Source organism: Filicampus tigris, chromosome 13 (assembly GCF_054856515.1).
Source record: "Filicampus tigris isolate MCC_2025a chromosome 13, RoL_Ftig_1.0, whole genome shotgun sequence".
Taxonomy (NCBI): domain Eukaryota; kingdom Metazoa; phylum Chordata; class Actinopteri; order Syngnathiformes; family Syngnathidae; genus Filicampus; species Filicampus tigris.
The window spans coordinates 1131672-1150700 of record NC_141229.1 but is presented as its reverse complement, the minus strand read 5'-3'; the positions used below and the strand labels follow the sequence as shown (position 1 = coordinate 1150700).

Here is a 19029-nt window from a genome sequence, read left to right as displayed (position 1 = left end):
GCACCACAGGATCATCTCTCAAGATCATTTTCTGCAGACATTCGGTAATCAGGACTTTGCTGACTCGGATCCGCCAAGGAGGGAAAATGCTTAAATCCAGCCCGGTTGTCGGTATGCGTGTACCCTGTTTTAACCATCGTTGCGTGGTGGTCCTCCTCTTTAGCTGCGCTACATCTGCTCCGCGGTGGGCTGCAGCCGCTGGGGGGCCGAGGAAACGGAGGGCGAAGACGTGCTCCTGCTTCAGCGGACCCAGAAGACCGTCCGAGCCATCCGGCCCCGCTCAGGAATGGAAAAGTGCGTACTCTTTTCTGGGAATGGGCGAGTACCGATACTTGGTATTGGTTTTTAAGGTATCGAGCACCCGTTACATTGCAGATACTAACCGGCGGATAGTTAAGGCAATCCTCCTCGCCGGTATTTGGCGCTTTGACCCATCGGCGTCAGAAAGAAAGGTTTTTGTTCACAATGACCTGTCGGTGTTTCGATTTGAAATTTGATGTATCAAAAGGACTCGTTGTATCAGAGCTCAGTCTGAAAAAAGACGGTATGAAATAGCTCTCGTATATGCGGACAACTCCCCGTGTCAGTGTGGCTTATTTTTGGGCCTCAGGTGGAACTTCAGCGTGGGGAACTTTGACCTGAAACTCCTGCCGGAAGCGCAGTCGGCCATCAACTTTCTCGAGGCGGAGATGGCCAACGGCGACTCCTGGTGGCGGGGCAAGCATCCGAGAATTATCACGGAGGAGTCCAAAGAGCAGGCGGACAAGAAGACGACGAAGAAGAAGAACCACAAGCTGGACCTGGTCATCAAAGTGTCCGTCCCCGATTGGAAGGTGATGGCCTTCAGCGCAGAGCCTGATGGACAGCTGGTCTGGGAACATCAGGTGAGTCGGCGGACGGATGCCGGGCGGACGGCTTTTTCCTGCCTCAAATTGAGGCCGAGTTGGTCCCGTGCAAGAGTAACTCTGCTGCCAAATGCCTCCTTGTTGCAGTTCTGCACTCCCATCGCCTCCGCCTGGCTGGTGGGCGGAGGCAAAGTCACCCCCATAAGCCTGTTCGACGACACGGCCTACAGCAACCAGTCGGAAACGGACGAGGAGGACGACGACGACAATCCAGACGCATCCAAAGACGCGTCGGCGTCCAGCGTTTACCTGGGTATGCACGCGTTGGCCTGTGAGCACAACACGAGTGCGATATTATGGACTGCTATTTGTTTACATGCAAACGCGCAAAACAGTTTTGCTGTTTTTCGGGGGGAAACCCGCAAGGTATTCCTGGAAAAATAGAATACGGTGAATTTGTTCATGGCGAATATTTGGAGTTCACCGTTCCATCATGTGCCCTCTTCAATTGAAGGGATGTTCCAGGGACAACTCTACCTCCAGTCCTCCGTGAGGATCACGGAAAAGTTCCCGTCGAAAGCCATCGGGTCCGAGAAGGACATCATTCCGCTTCCCACCGTCAAATGGAAGCCTCTTATCCGTGAGTGGAGCGGCTCGCAAGCATGCAAAGTCAGGATGACGACACACCGCAACCCCGGCCGGCGCTCTCGGTTGTTCCGCAGATTCCCCGTCCCGGACTCCGGCCTTGGTCGGCTCGGACGAGTTCGACAAGTGCTTGAACAACGACAAGTTCTCCCATGACGAGTACAGCAACGGAGCCTTGTCCATCCTGCAGTATCCTTACGGTGAGACTCCGGAGCCGCGAGCTCGTCCCGCCCACATCTGACCCGCCTCTCTTCCTTCCGTAGACAACGGCTACTACTTCCCCTACAGCAAGCGCTACCGGGAAAAGCGGGACAGCGCGGTGAGCGTGATCAAAAGAAGCGGGGCGCAGCCCGCGGGCGGCAGGAACAAGGACCCCGTGCTGCTCCTGCCCTGGTGGAAGGAGATCCTGGGGACCATCGTCTTCTGCATCACCGCCACCACCTACGTCGTACGCAAGTTCTTCCACCCGTCGGCCTCGGTCGGCATCAGGGTAAGACCCCGACCCCGTAAAGCGCTCTCGAGTACACGCGAAGCAACGGGTGGCGCTAGCGAGCCCCGACACCGTTTGAGGCAGTCAGAAACACGGAGAAAGGCCATGCATTCATTTTCCAGAACCCTTGTTCTCATTAGGATGGGCTGAAGTCTGTCCCGATTGACGTGACCCCGGACTGGCACGAGAAGAGAGGTGGAGTGCACCCTGGACTGGTGCCCATCCCAGTTGACTTTAGGCAAGAGAAGCGGGGTGCACCCTGGACTGGAGCTGATCCCAGTTGAGTTTGGCAAGAGAAGCGGGGTACACCCTGGACTGTAGCCTATACCGGCTAACTTTGGGCAAGAGAAGTGGGGCGCGCCCTAGACTAGAGCCTATTACCGGTTGACTTTAGGAGGACGTTCTCATTAGGATGAGCTGAAGTCTGTCCCGATTGACGTGACCCTAGACTGGCAAGAGAAGCGGAGTACACCCTGGACTGGAGCTGATCCCAGCTGGCTTTTGGCGAGAGAAGCGGGCTACACCTTAGAAGGCAGCCTCTCCAAGCTAACATTAGGCCAGAAAAGCGGGGTACACCCTGGACTGGGTGTTAGTCAATTGTGCGACACGTATTGAATTAAACCACTGTCGGTGATCAATTTGTGTTTTCTGCTAATGGATTTCAAGTTCGTTTTAGCTGATCTCTACGTCCTTCCTTTTTTTTTTTTTCCCCCCCTCCAAAGCAACGTAAAGAGTCTGAGACGCAGTGCCAGACCGACAAGACGGACCTTGAGGTTGTCGAATCTAAAGAGCCGGACGCCGAGCAAACGCGCTCCAGCAAATACGTGTCCAGGTACGTCATTAGCCTTAGTGGCCATTCGCCGCTCGGCTAATACAAGCGCTGCTGCCTTGTGGTAGCGAATGAGCTTGGATGGAAAGCAGGTTTCCTCACCTGTGCGTACCTCGCTTCAGGTACCTGACGGACTTTGAGCCGGTGCAGTGCCTCGGTCGCGGCGGCTTCGGCGTGGTCTTCGAAGCGCGAAACAAAGTGGACGACTGCAACTACGCCATCAAGAGGATCCGACTGCCCAACAGGTGCCCGCCGCCGCCGTCGCCGCCGCCGCCGTCGCCGCCGCCGCCGCCGCCCTGACCGACGTTGTTCAAAGCCGCTCTCTCGCTCCTTCAGGGAGGTGGCGCGCGAGAAGGTGATGCGGGAGGTGAAGGCGTTGGCCAAGCTGGAGCACCCCGGCATCATTCGCTACTTCAACGCCTGGCAGGAGAGCCCGCCGGAGGGCTGGCAGGAGAAGATGGACCACAGGTGGCTGCAAGACACCAGGTCAGACCCGACGTCACCGGTATCGTCTTACTCTCGGATCAAACGGTCAGTGGCTACGTTTACATGGACGACGTTTCTTTCATGCGATCAGAGTTGGGATTGAAATTGTGATCGCATGCGCTCTTTTCATGCACACTAAAAAAAATCTTGATCCGATTACGACTTGTATGTCATACGGTGTATATTCATAATGCAACTCTGGTAAAATGTTCGGGTTTGGCATCTAAGGAAGACGTTTCCGATTTGAATCTTGAAGCCATCACTTTATAGAGAATAGCAGAGTCAAAGAAGTCCTGCGTGGTATTGACGTATTTCTGTCTTGCAGTGCCACCGAGTCGCCAATGAGCTTCGTGGACCACATGGAGGCGCTCTCCGTCAAAGTGCCCGTTTCCAACTCGGCGTCGCCGGGCAGCGGCTCGGGCGCCGGCGCCGCGGCCCCGATGGCGAACGGTTACGATCATCACCGGCCGTCGCTCCTCGGCGGCTCCGAGGCCACGGCGGGCCTCGACGGCGACGTGTCCCCGCGGCCTCTCGCGGGCCACGACAGCCTCGGCTCCGAACCGGACAGCCAGGCCGAGCCGGAGCGCCCCGACACGCCCGATTCCTTCGATCTGTGCCTGCCGCACCGGCCCAGCGACTGCACCTCGTCCTCCTTCGACATCGTCTTTGAGGACTCGGGATGCGACCGCGACGCCGGCGCGGAAGTGGACGCGGAGGAGGACTCGGCCTCCGGCGCCACCCGTCGTGGTTCGTCTTCGCCGCGCGGCCGACATTCCGAGAACGGCCCGCCGTCGTCTTCCTCGCCTCCTCGGCCCAACTCGCTCGCCCTGGCGCTGCCCGTGACGCCGGCCGGCCCGCCAGGACAACCTTCTCCCAAGGTTTGACGATTCATCTGCTTCTCCGGACTCTGCTCGGTTTAGCCTTAAAATAGTTTTGGATTTTTCATTACAGCTTGTTTTTATTTCATTTGGACTTTTGTTGCTTTCAATTCTGTTAGTTGTAATTAGTTTTTAGAGGAAGTTTTTTTTTTTTTTTTAATGCTTCGTTTAGTTTAGTTTTAAATATATAGAGTATTTTTAAACTACAATTCTTGAATATTTGTTTGAGGTTCCTTCCTTCCTCTTTTCCAAAATGAATGTTAAAAATGAATGCCAAAATCCCATGTATGGTAATAACTGACATACTGAAAACAAAATCAATTTTCACGATGCTTTCTTTTTAAATATAAACAAAATATGTTTCAGTTACTTTTAGTTTTGTTTTTTAAGCTAATTTAGTTTGTTACCAAATGAATTGAAAATGTTTTTTCAAATTTGCTGTAAGTTTTCGTTAACTGTAATAATCTTGGTTTGTTTCAGTCCGTGTAAAAATTTGCTTTGCTAAATTCCAATAATAACACACAGTGTGTGTTTGTTTTTTTGTTTTTTTAATTCAACCCCCGAATCCAGTTTCATTTAGCACTTTAATACGTTTACTATAATAACCTTGGTTTGGTTCAATTCGAATATTTACTTCTGAAACTCTAGAAACGACACACATTTTTTTTTTTTTTTTTTTTTTTAAATTCAGCCCCCAAATCCAGTTTCACTTAGCAACATAACATTTGGTGGACCTGTCTCTCATGAGTAGACGCAGAAAAAACAAGTCCGGCTCAAAGTCGGCAAGTCTGCCGTTTTTGTTCAAAGCGTCCATTTTGGCTCGAGAGCACCCTCTAGAATTTATCCAAAAAAATACCAGCCTTCAAAGTCCTTTTGATGTAGCGACATGAAATTTGGTAGACGTGCCTATCTTGAGTTGAGACGCACACAAAAAAAGTCTCATTAAGCCACAACCGAATAGGCACACATCTGCCATTTTGCTTTGAAGCAGACATCTTGGCTTGGTAGCACCCTCACGAATTATCCCCCCCCCCCCCTCCAAAAAAATGCAGCCTCCAAAGCCAGTTTGACTTGACATTTGACAATTTGTGAGGCATGTCTATAATGACGAGACCCACAAAGGAGAAACCATGCTCCAGAAGACCCGAGGAAGTCTGCCATTTTGGTTCAAAATGTCAATGTTAGGATCCAGTTGGCCATTTTCTGGGGTCCGTTCCTAGGGATTTTGTTTGTTGAATTTTAACGACATCCGCTAGACGGTCGGCCGACGCTAACCTGTCCCGTCCTGTCTGCAGGTGTATCTGTACATCCAAATGCAGCTGTGCCGCAAGGAGAACCTGAAGGACTGGATGGCCCAGCGCTGCCTCCCCGAGCAGAGGGAGCACAACCAGTGTCTGGACATTTTCCTTCAGATTGCTGAAGCCGTCGACTTCCTGCACAGCAAGGGCCTCATGCACAGGGACCTCAAGGTGAGCGTGCACGCAAAAGACACAAGAGTTCCTTATGGTAGCTATCCTTGTCATGGGATGTTTTAACGTGGACGACAAAAACAGGGAACCTCACTCCGTTCACTCTTTATCAGTTTTAGAATAGCCAGACAATGGAAAATATTGAACATTGAAAATTACATTTGACATGTATGTATGCTAACTCTGAATCTACTCACAATGCAACAAAATTGACAGGTTTACCAGTGTGCCAAAATGAATCTACATCTACTCGGAATCGAGAGGTTTTACGAGTGTGCTAGCTTCACCTGCCCGCACGTGGGGAACCTCACTCCGTTCACGTGACGGCACTTTGCATTGTCTTGCTTTGCGTCCCTCAGCCGTCCAACATCTTCTTCACGGTGGACGACGTGGTGAAGGTGGGTGACCTTGGCCTGGTGACGGCCATGGAGCACGAAGAGGACGAGTGCGAGCAGTGCGCCCTGACGCCGGCGCCGCTCCTCACGCGGCACACGGGCCAGGTGGGAACCAAGCTTTACATGAGCCCCGAGCAGGTGAGTCGTTGCAGCAAGAACATTTTTTGCTTCCAACGTGGCTTTCTGCTCTAATTCGGTGTTGTTTTTTTTTTTTTTTTCTTTCTTTTTCCCCTTTTTTAAATTCTCACCCCGGCAGCTCTCCGGACAGTCGTACTCGCACAAAGTGGACATTTACTCCCTGGGCCTGATCCTGTTTGAGCTGCTCTACCCGTTTAGTACGCAGATGGAAAGAGTGAGGGTGAGTCATTAAAAAGATTTGCACTAACTTTAGCTGCCCGAGGAACCTTATTTCCTTCACTCTGTGCCAGTTTCTAGATAATAACATCGGGAAAATTCAAATCATCCAGTCATAATGTAACAAAAAAAAATCCATGGGATTATTGTGTTATGATAACTTGAACTCGCTTGAGGAGCCTCATAGTCACGAGGATCAGCATCTACTTGCAAGGTAACCAAATTGGCAGTATTATTGAGTAAGATGTCGTTTTGCATTAACTCCACCGCTGGGGAACCTCTCTCCGTTCACTTTCAACTTATTTTTAGCATAGTCAAAACATGAAATCATCCCTCTCAAAAGGCAGATGATGTACACTCACGCTGTAACAAAATCACCGCGATTATGTCGTTTTGTTGTGCTAACTTCAACTGTCTCTGGAACGTCAGTCCGTTAGCCACTATTTTATTTTTATTTTTTTACCACGCAAGATAAAATAATCCACTCACAAAGTAACAAAATGTACATCGTTTTTCAGAAATCGTATGCTAACTTTACCAATTTAAGGAACCTCATTCCGTTCACTTCAATCCATGTTTTTTACCGTAGAAAATGGGGGGGGGGAATCTACTCAATGTAAGAAAATCAACAGGATTGTTCAGATGGAGTGTGCTAACTTTACCTGCCCAAACAACCTCATTTCATTCCGTTTACACCCATTCTTTTTTAAATAATAGAAAATGAAAAAAAAAAAATACACTCAAAATGATCAAACTTAACTGGACTATTGGATGTAGTTTTGCACTAATTTATGGAACCTCACTCCATTCATGTTTGACCTGTTCAAGCATAGTCAGAAGATGAAACCATTTACTCACAAAGTAACAAAATTGATTGAATTTACTGTTGCACGAATTTCACCTACCTAGGGAACCTCACTCCAGTCACCTTGAACAGTTTTAACATAGTCAGAAGAATTCTATTTACTCACGAGTTGACTCAATTGATTATTCCGTCGCACAAACTAGAGGGTGAAGCTGAGTCAGCAAATGCCCACGTGACTCTGTCTCCATCATTCTCCACGTTCACGTCTTGGTTTTTTCTGACAAAAAAAAAAAATAGTTTGGGGTGTTTTGTTTGCATTTCTTTTGGTGAAGGCATTCACATGAGTGTCTTGTCTTCCTGCAGACGTTGATGGAAGTTAGATCGCTGTGCTTCCCAGAATCCTTCTCCAAAAACAACTTCCACGAGGTCAGTGGCCCTCTGCTGCCATCTACTGGGAACACAATGGACATTTTTTTGCTTTCAAAATGCATTTTTGAGCACGCACGCACACACGCTGGGACAGGAAAACAAGTTCAATTTAACTCATTCAGCATCGGACATTTTTAGATCCTCTTTTACCCTAGTGTTTGAAAAAAAAAAAAACAATTACTGGGATTGAATGGCTGGACTGTGAAAATGTCTTAGCCTTAATATTACAGTTTCATCATTTTTATTCTGTTTTTAGTATTGGCTGGCATTGGCAGCGGCATTAGCGTTAGCATAGCTCCTGAGTGCATGCTCTTTGTGTTAAGTGAGCATATTCCAGCTTTTTTCCTGTAAAATGACATTAGTCTGTGACAATTACGTAATTTCTATTGTGCTGTTTTTAGTATTGGCAGGATCATTAGCTTTAGTAAAGCTCCTCAGGGCGGGCTGTTTGTTTCTTTTAGCTGAGTATATTGTGACTTTTTCTACTGTAAAATTACAACTTAAGTCTTCTGACATTACACTGTCATATTTTTTTTTCATTTTTAATTGATTATTATTGATTATTTTTATTATTTCTATTTTTAGTATTGGCAGTAGCACTAGTGTTAGCATCGCTCCTCAACATGTGCTGTTTGTTTTTAGCTGAGCACATTCCCACTTTTTTCCTGTAAAATGCAACTTTCTTCTCATAATATTACATGATATTAGTCATGTTACTATTCTATTCTAATCATTAGCATTGGCATAGCACCCGATCACATGCTGTTGGTTTGTGTCTTAGCTGAGCATATTACAACTTTTTTTTCCTCCCGCTCATATTGCAATCTTTTTGTCCTCGCAAGATTCTAACGTTATTCTCCTAATATTTGAATTTATTTCTCATCCTGTCTATGAGTGTCTTTTTGTAACTAGCATATTGTTGTCTGTGTGTGTGTGTGTGTGTTAGCTGAGCATGGTGCTTAGCATGCTGTCGCTCATCCCCGGCGAGCGTCCCGAGGCGGCGGACATCACCAGCCTGCCGCTCTTCCGGGACCTGGAGCTTCCGTGCCGGCTGGCGGCCGTGCGACAGCGCTCGCGTACGTACAGCACCTCGTCGACGGGAGGCGGGGGAGGAGGTCGCCCCCCGCGACAGCCCAGCGCCACCTGACGGACCCCCCCACCCCCAGTACGACATTTACTACACCACTGCTACTGAATTCAGCCAAGTGCTCCTCTGAATTTTTTTATTTTCCTGCTGTCACGCTTCATTGCCGACCACACGCACACACGCACACACACGCGACACCTCAGGTATGACAACCACGAGGAGAGGCCTTCAGTCACATGCCTGATTTGGAAGACCAAAAAAAAAACCAGACCCTCTTTTTTTTCATATTTAGTTTGAAATGTGCATTGGAGAGGATCTGAATTGCCTTTCGACTAAATGAATGGGCCAAGCCAGTACTTTTGACTACTATTCTACTTCTGTTACGACCCCCTTTACACGCTGAGCTGGTATCGGTGCTGCCTGACGAGTAGAGCTATCGACAAATTGTTAGCCTAATAGCATGTTGTATTTTGGGAGGGGGGGGGCAACAAATTCAGCAAACGAGAATAGTCCAATTGCCTCGATTGATCATCAAACACAATTTTTAAGAAACGCGTTGGTATTTTTTGTTGTTGTTTTTTTGTGACAGACATGGTCCGACATTAGCGGGGCTTCTATGATGAAATCAACACAATCATGAAAAGGAAAAGCAGAAAAAAGGTGCTTCTACATTGAGCCAGTCACCCATCCTCGCTGCTTTCTTTTTGGGTCACACCAGCTCGCTTGCGACAAGCTTCGGCTGGCTAGCTAGTGCGACAAAACCACATCGCGGAGTCGCTCCCGAGTCGATAATCATCGCCTCCATTGCAGCGAATAAGCTACACTTTTGACATACGGTTCTCACAAATGGATGACAAGGAGTAATGAACCAAAAAAAAAACAAAAAAAAACCGGAGAAGCCATGCTAATTGCTATTGCCCATCACGTAATTATAAAACATCGCAGTTAAATTACAAATTAAGGTAAAAATTACACTATTCTGCGTGAAAATGCCCCAATTTTTCCCATTCTCACAAATTTCTGGCAAAATTGCGACTTTTTGCTGAGTCTTTTTGACAGCGAGCGGTTCGGTGTGAAAGGCCTCCTACGGTCTTGGTTGTTGTTGGGTGTACATAAGGCCACGTTCCGCTTTGAAGTGTAAATAGGACGATAGCAGTCAGCAGGACATGCAGTTGTCTGAATGTCTCAGCGTGACCTCTGGAGTGTGGCGACCGCTCACTTTTTGCAGCGATCGCCCGCCTCTCACTGCAGCTTTGTGTTCCTTGTCCACAAGAAGGCTGCTGTTCTTTTCCTTTTTTCTTTTCTTCTTCTAAACGGTTCATTTTTTTCTTTTGGTTTTGTTCTTCTCCAATTACAAAATGGCCTCGAGTTAGGTCCTACAGTGCCCCCTAGTGCTTAGGTATGTACATGACAACCTGCAATATCTTTTTTTTTTTTTTGAAGTGGAATTTTTTTCCTTTCAGAAACCGCTCCAAGTGCCATTATTGTTGTTGTTATTATTATTATTATAAATTCAGCCGTGTACATGTGGATAAGGCACAAAGTATGAGGAAGTATTTCGAGCCATGCTGAAATTAATTAATTGAAGAGAATAATGGTGGAAAAACAAGTTTTTAGTTCTTAGTTTTATGATGAAAAGTCTGAATTTTACTATGGTTTTTTTTTTTTTCAATTATGATTTACAAAAAAAAAAAACGTAATTGCGACTTTCTGAAAAATTTTCCTTGTAAGATTGCAAGGTTATTGCCAATTTCTCCTTTTTTACGACAACTCTAACTCTTTTACTTTTTCCTCATACAGTTATTTTTTTTCATGATTACGATTACACAAAAAGTAAAATTCTGACTATTTGTTTCATATGGATTTCTCCTGGGGAAACTAATAAGATTTTTTTTTTTCTAAAATTACAACCTCTTTTTCACAATTTACCAGTTTTATTCTCGAAAAAAATCACCACTTTATTGTTGGAAAAGGAAAAGTAGGACTTTCACAATTTAATTATCAGAAAATTTTGACTTAACGTCACAGAAGTTTTTCTCCTAAAATATAAACGTCGTTCTCGTAAAATAATGACTTGCCCTCACCAAATTCTTGTCAAATTCTGCCCCCCCCAATGATCGCAATTTTATGCTTGTAAAATTATAACTTTTTTCTCATAGAATGTAAGATTAAGATTTAATTCTCTGAACTTTTTTCCTGGATTTTTTTTTTCTCATTACGACTCCCTTCTTAGGGGGGGGGACTTTTTCCCTCCGAATATTCCAAAGTTTTTCTTCTAATTGTATGACTTCATTTTGTAATTCTGATTGTAATATTTGCGGTGTTAAGTGTGGGCCGAAGAAGCCGCCAGCGAAATCCTGGACCTGACGTCGGTCACGTCACGTGCTCGCCAAGTGCTGAGAGTCACATGAGCCGTTGTGTGCTCCCATGATTGTTGTTTTCTAACGTTTTTGGGATAAGCGCAATTGTTTTTTTTTTTAATTCTTAATTATTCTTCTTCTTGTTGTTGTTCTAATTGTTACCTGGCATTTTTGGAAGCCAAGGGATGTTCATGTGCCGGGCCCTACCGCGCTGTTTTTCTAAAGTGGGTCAGGCACGCACACAATGTTGCGGACAATCACCACATCATCGTCATCATCCAAGTCAAGTCGTCATTGTTTCTTCCTCTTCTGTTTGCCGAGATTTTGCTGCCTTTTGTTTGGCTCTGACAGAAGGAGAAAAAAAAAGAAAAGAAAATACGAAGGCACAAGTAGCTTGGTCCTACTTTGCTATAAAAAAAGACAAAAAAAAAAAAGGATGTTCCTCGGGGTGAAAAGGCACACGTTCTTTTCTGTTCATACAGAATTGTAAATATGTTGATTTAGCTTTTTATTTATGTTCAATGCTGTTGATCAATCCGTTTGGGGTTGGCGTTTATTAACAAGAGAATATGACTTCTTACAAGTCTGACTTTAATAAAACTGTTGAGAAAAAAAAACATAAATTGCAATGTGTCGTCCTTTGTTCCTCATAAAGCCACATTTGTTTGGATTTTACATCATTTCATTAACCATATATACATATATGTATATGTTTGCATTCCTGCTAGTTGCGGCAAATTTGCCATGAAGTTGCTATCTCGATTTGTAAAATTGAGAATTTTTCTCAGAAATTGATGACTGTTTTTGCAAAATTACGACTTTACACTCTTTAAGATTACAACTGCATTCTCGAAAAAAAGCAACATTTTTTTTTCTGGAAATTATGACTTCTTGCAATAATTACAACTTTATTATTATAAAATATAAGAATTATTTTTGAGAAATAAAGAATTTATATTGCAAGATGACTTTCTTTTTTAAGCATAGCTACAATTTAATCAAAGTTACAACTCTATTCTTTTGTATCAAAAATGACATATTTATGTCTTTTCACAGTCCAGCCATTCAACCCCAGGAACTTATTTATATTTTTTTCAAATGTTTTCAAACACTAGGGTAAAAGAGGGTCTGAAATTTCAGCTCTTTTCTGAGTACTTTGACTTTCTTTCTTGAAAATGACAGCTTTTTCAGGTAACACATTTTTTTTCCTCATGATTAATATTTTATCATAAAATTGCAGCTTTTTTCTCTCTCTGAATGTATTCTTGCCGTTTTTGCGATCATTTTTTTGTGGTCGCTGCAAAGTTCCAGGTGAGCGCGCGTCGCAATCCCCAACACCACCGCCGTCGCCCCTCCCCCCGCCGCCCCTCCCACCTCCACTCTTTGGAACTTCCGCTGCCATGACGTCACTTCTGGACGTCAAGATGCGGCTCGGTGCGGCGAGCAGGGCAACACAAACAGTCCCAACATGTAACATGGAGCCCGCGATGGAACCCTGAACCCGGCCTCGTCACCTCCACGACCACGACCGACGCGTTCCCGCTCCATTAACCTGACTGGGGCGTTCGGACGGCGGTTGACGGCGTCGGCGCCCACCGCGAAGCTAGCGGAGCGTCTGGGGGGGGGCTCGAGCAGCCATCTTTTAGCGAGACAAATGTTCGGGACGACGCGGCTTCTGCGGCGGGCCTGGTCGCTGGCCGGCCCCGGAGGCCGGAACTTGGCGGCCGGGGTACTTGTGGTGCTCGTGGCGGCGGCGGGGCTTCCCGGAGGCTCGACGGCGGCGGCGGCGGCGGCGGCGGCGCCGGCGGCCAAGGAGTGCGACAAGCCGTGCGTGAACGGCGAGTGCAACGCGGCGACGGGCGGCTGCGTGTGCTCCCCCGGCTGGGTCGGGGACCAGTGCCAGCACTGCGGAGGAAGATTCAGGTACTGTACTGGCACCGGCCGAGACGCCAGACGGTGCGACTGCGAGCCGCTCTGGTGACCCGCTACTTGCGCACGTCGATACGTTGAAGGGATTTAAACGCGGCTCGTCTTACCTGAGCAACATGGCGGCGCCTTCTTATCACCTGAATCACGTAAACTTAACATTTGTTGCATTCTAATTAATAGTTCAATAATAATCATCATCATCAATAATAATTATAATAATCTTGGGTAAAGTACGTCTATTCTCATAAGATTGAGATTTTGAATTACAGCTTTATTCTCGAAGAAACTGACTTTATTCTTACAGATTTTTGTGGGGGGGATTAGCATACATTATCAGTCAAGATGTTGGAAGTTGTGGCAATTTTTTTTGGTGGGATTACAAAAGCCTTAAACCTTGGCCTTGGTATTTGAACTTTTTTCATTAAACGTCAACAGAATTGGATCCTAGATTATTAAAGGTGATTGTTGATTATAGATTATGACTAAAAAAAAAAATGGATCGAACAACAGCACCAATTTTCTGATCCAATTTAAAAACACTGTCCAATTTAAAACCCAGATAGACTTGGATATAATGCTAGGCGGCCCAAGTCAGCTGGGCGAGATGTACAAGGGCCACTGAGAACAAACACCCAAACTTCGGTTTTGTTTTCGATGAAGTTCAAGAAGTTCAGTGCCATCCAGCCTTTGTTTTCCTCCAGACAGGTCAAAAGTGGCCTTCAGGGGAAACCGTCCTTTTTGTGGGACATGGATCTAACTGTCATCAGCATACATCGTACTGAAAGGAAATGCCATGCCTTCTTAAAATGGAACCTAGGGGCAGTATACAATGAAAGGAGCAGGGGCCCCAAAATTGAAGCCTGTGGAACACCATACGACAGTGGGGAAAAGTGAGACTCAGAGCAACCAAGGCTAACACAAAAAGCCCTGCCTACCAAGTAGTGTCCAAGCCAATCACTCTCGAACGCTACCACCAATGCCCAGCTGCTGCTGCAAAGGAGCCATCAGAACTTTGTGCTCCACCATATCAAACGCTGCACTCAGGTCCAACAGAACAAGACACCGACAGTCTACAGCGTCATTAGCCAGGACGATGTCGTTAAAAACTCTTAACAGGGCTGACTCTGTGTTAAGGCTTCGTTCTACTCCTGCGTCGTCGCGGGCGACAACTGCCGCATTTGCATCACGTGACCGACGCGGTGCTGCGCGACATGTCGGCCACACATGACGCGCACGCGTCCGAAATTGTTGCCGCGTATATGACGCCGCGCGCGTTCTCTCTCGTGATTGGTCCGTCATGTTACATGTTGCAAGTGTACACGACGTACACTTTTCCCCGGCTCGGTTCTTTTGAGGGCAATTTATTTGTCACCAAGGAGGAGGGGATCCACCACCCTGCGAAGCAAGCTAGTTTGGCAGCGGCGTGGCTCTTATGTCACATGTGTGTATAAAGAAGCCTACACGTAGCACCTTCGCCGCCACCTTCCTGATCGATTTCGCAATACAATTAAATGCATCGTCCAGTCATCCGGGTCCGTTTGTTGTCGCTGTCTTTTTGATCGCAGCTCGGCAGTAAAAACGCAGAGTATAAAGAAGCTTTGGCGCAGCATCTCTGACAGGAAAACATCCATGACATTATGTTCATCCAAAAAAACTTCAACAGTGTGCACCGCTTTGTTCAGAATTTTTGAAATAAAAGCATCTTGGAAATGGGTCTAAAATTTGACAGCACACCTTGATCAAGTCCTTGCGCAGGGGGGTGCACCACAGCGTGCTAAAAATGTTGGGGGACCACGCCAGAATACAGACTGCAGTTGATCACGGCCAAATCTGACTGACCAGTAATAAAGAAATGAGAAGGAACAGAGTCATAAGAGAGCTGGATGGCCTAATTAACTCTCATAATCCCAACAAAAATTTGTGTTACTGAGTCAGCAATAACTGACACTGATTAACGGGAAAGCGGTGAACAAGTTCTTTTGGTGAGACATTAATGTCGTTAACCATGGTTTTATGTATTTTTTGGGTTTTTTTTTTTTCCCGAATTGCCCAACTTCAACACAAACGTGTTTATTGTACTCTAATGAGCAGGTCAACTTTTATTCTTGTATTTTTGGAGTGTCTAATTGAAAGTCTCTCAAAGGCAAATGCCTCATTTTGTTTGAATTTCAAGCGTTGTCGCGGCATTGCAGTAACGCCATTTGTTTGTTCAGTTGACTCCGCGTTGGCTTCGGAGCCACACTGGGAGCGTCAGGCCCGTTGAGGGAGTTTGTGTTTCCTGGTGGGAAGCAACAGTGGGAAGTCGTTAAGTGAGCGGCAAGGGGAAACTAAATGTTCTAAAATGGAGGCTAGTTTTTCGCCGACTTTGTTTCCACCAAGCCGGTTTGCTCAAGTACAAGGCAGGAAGGCCCAAGTCTATCTGTGCTTGGTAACCCAACACCAGGGTACTAAAAAGTGCTATGGAAACACACCCAAAAAAAAAAAAAAGGCTTGCGTACCAAAGGGTAGTAGTTGGTGAACTCATTCTTAGGCCCACAAGGGTCATGTTTACAGCACTCAAGGGTTAGCTTGAATCAAAAGAAGTAACATCTTCGGACGTCGCTAATGGTAATCCATGCTAACCTAATGATCGGCTAGCTCCATACCAAGACAGGCTTTGAATGCAACAGGGTTGAGGATGAATATTTTATGGAATGATTTTATTGGCCCTCCTGTACTTTTATGCGGCTGTAAAGCACTGAAGTGCCTTGTGTATGAATTGTGCTCTACATATAAATCTTGCCTTGCCTAGCCGAGAAAACGAGGAAGACACAAACATAAGACGACAACAAAGAAGCGAACTATAAAAGAAATACATGCTGACATTGACGAAGCGACACACTGTAGGAGACGAAGATGTAAATCATACAACAGCTGAGATGCAAACCATAGAAGACGACAGGCGCTAGCCAACCTTTTAACGACACCAAGTGTAGAAGACAGACATAAAACTTAGAAGACTAAAAGCATGCCAAGCTTAGAAGACAATGAAGACTTCAGCCACCGAAGCAGAAGATGCGAACAGCAGAAGACAAGAAAGTCACAAATCGGAGAAGACAGTGACAAAGACGCTAACCTTAAAAGAAAAACACACCGACATAAACTGTAAAAAACGACTGGAAGCGTAGACGCCAACTGTATACGATGAAAACGAATCACTGGAGATGATGACGAAGCCACAAACTGATGTCGAAAAGAAAATGTAAACTTAAGACTACCAAGATACTAACCTTATTCGAAGATATTTTCCTTAGAAGACAGACACCAAACGTAGAAGACTAAAAGGATGCTAACTGTAGAAAAAAATATACCCAAACTATAGAAGACTATGAAGACTTGAACCATAAAAGATGAGGACAATGAAGAAACACTTTAGGAAGAAAAAAACGCAACCAAGATTTTAATTATTTATAAGACCGAAGAAGACAAGAAGAGGCAAACTTTAGAAGTTAGACGCAAAACATAGAAGGCTATTAAGTTAACAACTTTAGAAAAAGACGCAAACCATAAGACATTGAAGAAGACTCAACTGTAAAAGAAAACTATACCACGTGAAGGTGGAAGGATGCTAAATAGGGATGTCACGATATCCAAATATCACGATACAATAATTATCACGATATTGGGGGGAAGTTGGCGAGATATAAAACGCTCACGATATTGTGGGGAAAACAAACATCGCAAATTCCGTTTTTTTGTGCCTAACAGAATTCACGAAGAAATAGGCTTGGGCAGTCATGTGCTCCAAGAAGACAACAAAGGTGTGAACTGTAGAAAAATAAAAAGTTGAAATGTATAGAAAAAGACACAAAGTCACAAACTGTAGAAGAAAACAACGGAAAACAAACCTTAAATGAGAGAGACAACCCAATGAGAAGACATACCGTAGAAGACAAGAAGATACGAACTGAAGACGGACACAAAATATAGAACACTAAAAGGATGCTAGTTGTAGAAAATGACGCGGAACCTAGAAATGGACATGACACGAAGCATCGAAAAAGAAACAAAGAAGAAACTAACTAATAGAAAAAGTGCCATTTATTTCCACAAGCAAATCATCTTCACCCGACGGCATAGATAGTCAGTCGATTAAAAAAAGAAAAAAAACGAAGCTTTCATCCAAATGGATGGATGAAAACTTTAGTCCATAAATGTTTCCCACGAGCGATGTGTCTTTGGCTTCCAGGTTGACGGCGCCCTCTGGCTTCCTATCAGACGGACCTGGCAACTACAAGTACAAGACCAAGTGCACTTGGCTCATTGAAGGACGGTGAGTCCGGTCACATCTGTGTATCGTTTGTATGTTCGTTCCTACCTTCCCTTTTCAACTGGCAATCAAAAGATGAAAAATACAACAATGGAAAAATGGGTCACAGTGACGAATGTGATTTTAAGATTTGGTCGGACGGGTTTACGTGTCAGGAAAAGCCAAGTAGAACATCTGAACTCTGTTAATCCGAGACTTTAAATGCTGGCAGGTGTGTGCTGACTCCTGTTTAATGAGTTTGAATGCGATTGGTTAATTTGGTACACAGCTACAGTTGGTTATTTTTACCACCCCCCTTGAAAAGATTTTTTTTTTCAAATTGTGTTGTACAGGTTAAAACAAATGAATGACTGCAAAGGTTTTTAAATGATTTGTCTCCTTTTTTATATCACAAAAGTCTGGCATTTGAGCATTGGTGTGTAGATTTTGATTTGATTTTTTTTTTAGCCACTGTACACTAGCTATGATCCTTTGATAGTTGAATAATCGACAAAGATATACTGAAGTTGTGGTTCAAGTGTTTCTGTGGATGGAAAACATTTGGACCATAAGTCAGTTCATCAACACACTGCGGACACATTTGAAAACTCCTGGATGTCTAACTTTTTTTTTTTTTTTAATGAGTAAAAAAAAGCTATCGTCATTGGCCTGGCAGCTAAACTTGTCTGCCAGAGAGCTAAATGGAAACCAATATGGTATTCGCTTCCAAATAGCTAATGTGCATTTCTCTGGGCTAACATAAAGTTAACATATCCTGCCAGGGAGCTAACGAAAAGGACGACAAACGTCAGATTATTGTATGTCTTAAAAGATGATCCTATAAGATTGTCTTGTGGTCTGAACAGGATGCTAGCATACCTTTCTGGGGAGCTTATAGAAAGCGAACAAAGTTTTCCATGCCGTTGTCCATGACCAGTGTCTCTCAGGGAGGTAGCGAACACCTAATGAAAAACTAGCATACTACATGTCATATGCTGCCAAGATGCTAACAGGAAGCTTACATACCCAGCCAGGAAGCTAGGTGGAAGCTAACGGAGAGCTCATATTTCCCATGGAGCTGAAGTTGTTTGCTGGGGACGAGCAAACGGGAAGCTAACATATTCGTCAAGGAGGCTAAGAGAACATACGAGCAAACGGGAAGCTAACATATTCGTCAAGGAGGATAAGAGAACATACGCTGCCATGGAGCTAATGTTAAGCTAATGTATTCATCCAGGCTATAATGACCAGGACGCTCACATTTGATCCTTTCATTCTTTCTCAGTCCAAATTCCGTCCTCCGCTTACGCTTTGAACATTTTGCCACCGAGTGCAGCTGGGACCACCTTTATGTCTATGATGGGGACTCCATCTACGCCCCCCTGCTGGCCGCCTTCAGGTACTCCCATCCTCGCACCTAATGGAAGTTTTTCCACTAACTGTTGATTTGATTTGTTTTAGCGGTCTGATCATTCCGGAGAGTTACAGCAACGAGACAGTCCCCGAGGTGGCCTCGCAGTCTGGCTTCGCCTTGCTGCACTTCTTTAGTGACGCCGCCTACAACCTGACCGGATTCAACATCTCATACAGGTGAGGAATTGAAGGACACCGCCGGTCGCCATTTTGTGTACGCGGAACGGCGCTTTTCATTTCGACACAGAATGGCGTCGCTTTCCTTTTGTCGTGACGATCATAGGTGCGTCACCGGTTGTTTGGAATGTGGAGACTTGAAACGATCTA

The 19029-nt window shown here is 45.3% G+C and overlaps 2 protein-coding genes across 2 annotated transcripts in view; both read left to right on the top strand.

Moving 5' to 3' along the window:
• Positions 1 to 11695, top strand: part of eif2ak3 (eukaryotic translation initiation factor 2-alpha kinase 3) — a 32111-nt gene extending 20416 nt beyond the window's left edge. The window contains exons 4-19 of the mRNA XM_086049803.1: positions 164 to 294; positions 611 to 884; positions 993 to 1158; positions 1360 to 1485; positions 1568 to 1690; positions 1754 to 1980; positions 2703 to 2812; positions 2932 to 3054; positions 3146 to 3295; positions 3621 to 4173; positions 5469 to 5642; positions 6002 to 6175; positions 6294 to 6395; positions 7560 to 7622; positions 8572 to 8790; positions 11041 to 11695. Of these exons, the coding sequence (XP_085905929.1) occupies positions 164 to 294; positions 611 to 884; positions 993 to 1158; positions 1360 to 1485; positions 1568 to 1690; positions 1754 to 1980; positions 2703 to 2812; positions 2932 to 3054; positions 3146 to 3295; positions 3621 to 4173; positions 5469 to 5642; positions 6002 to 6175; positions 6294 to 6395; positions 7560 to 7622; positions 8572 to 8772 (2697 nt within the window). The 3' untranslated portion in view covers positions 8773 to 8790; positions 11041 to 11695. The remainder of the gene's footprint in view (positions 1 to 163; positions 295 to 610; positions 885 to 992; positions 1159 to 1359; positions 1486 to 1567; positions 1691 to 1753; positions 1981 to 2702; positions 2813 to 2931; positions 3055 to 3145; positions 3296 to 3620; positions 4174 to 5468; positions 5643 to 6001; positions 6176 to 6293; positions 6396 to 7559; positions 7623 to 8571; positions 8791 to 11040) is intronic.
• A 771-nt stretch (positions 11696 to 12466) lies between these two features.
• Positions 12467 to 19029, top strand: part of atrn (attractin) — a 47698-nt gene continuing 41135 nt past the window's right edge. Inside the window, exons 1-4 of the mRNA XM_086050363.1 lie at positions 12467 to 12995; positions 17230 to 17313; positions 18575 to 18688; positions 18751 to 18879. Coding sequence (XP_085906489.1) covers positions 12727 to 12995; positions 17230 to 17313; positions 18575 to 18688; positions 18751 to 18879 — 596 coding nt within the window. The 5' untranslated portion in view covers positions 12467 to 12726. The remainder of the gene's footprint in view (positions 12996 to 17229; positions 17314 to 18574; positions 18689 to 18750; positions 18880 to 19029) is intronic.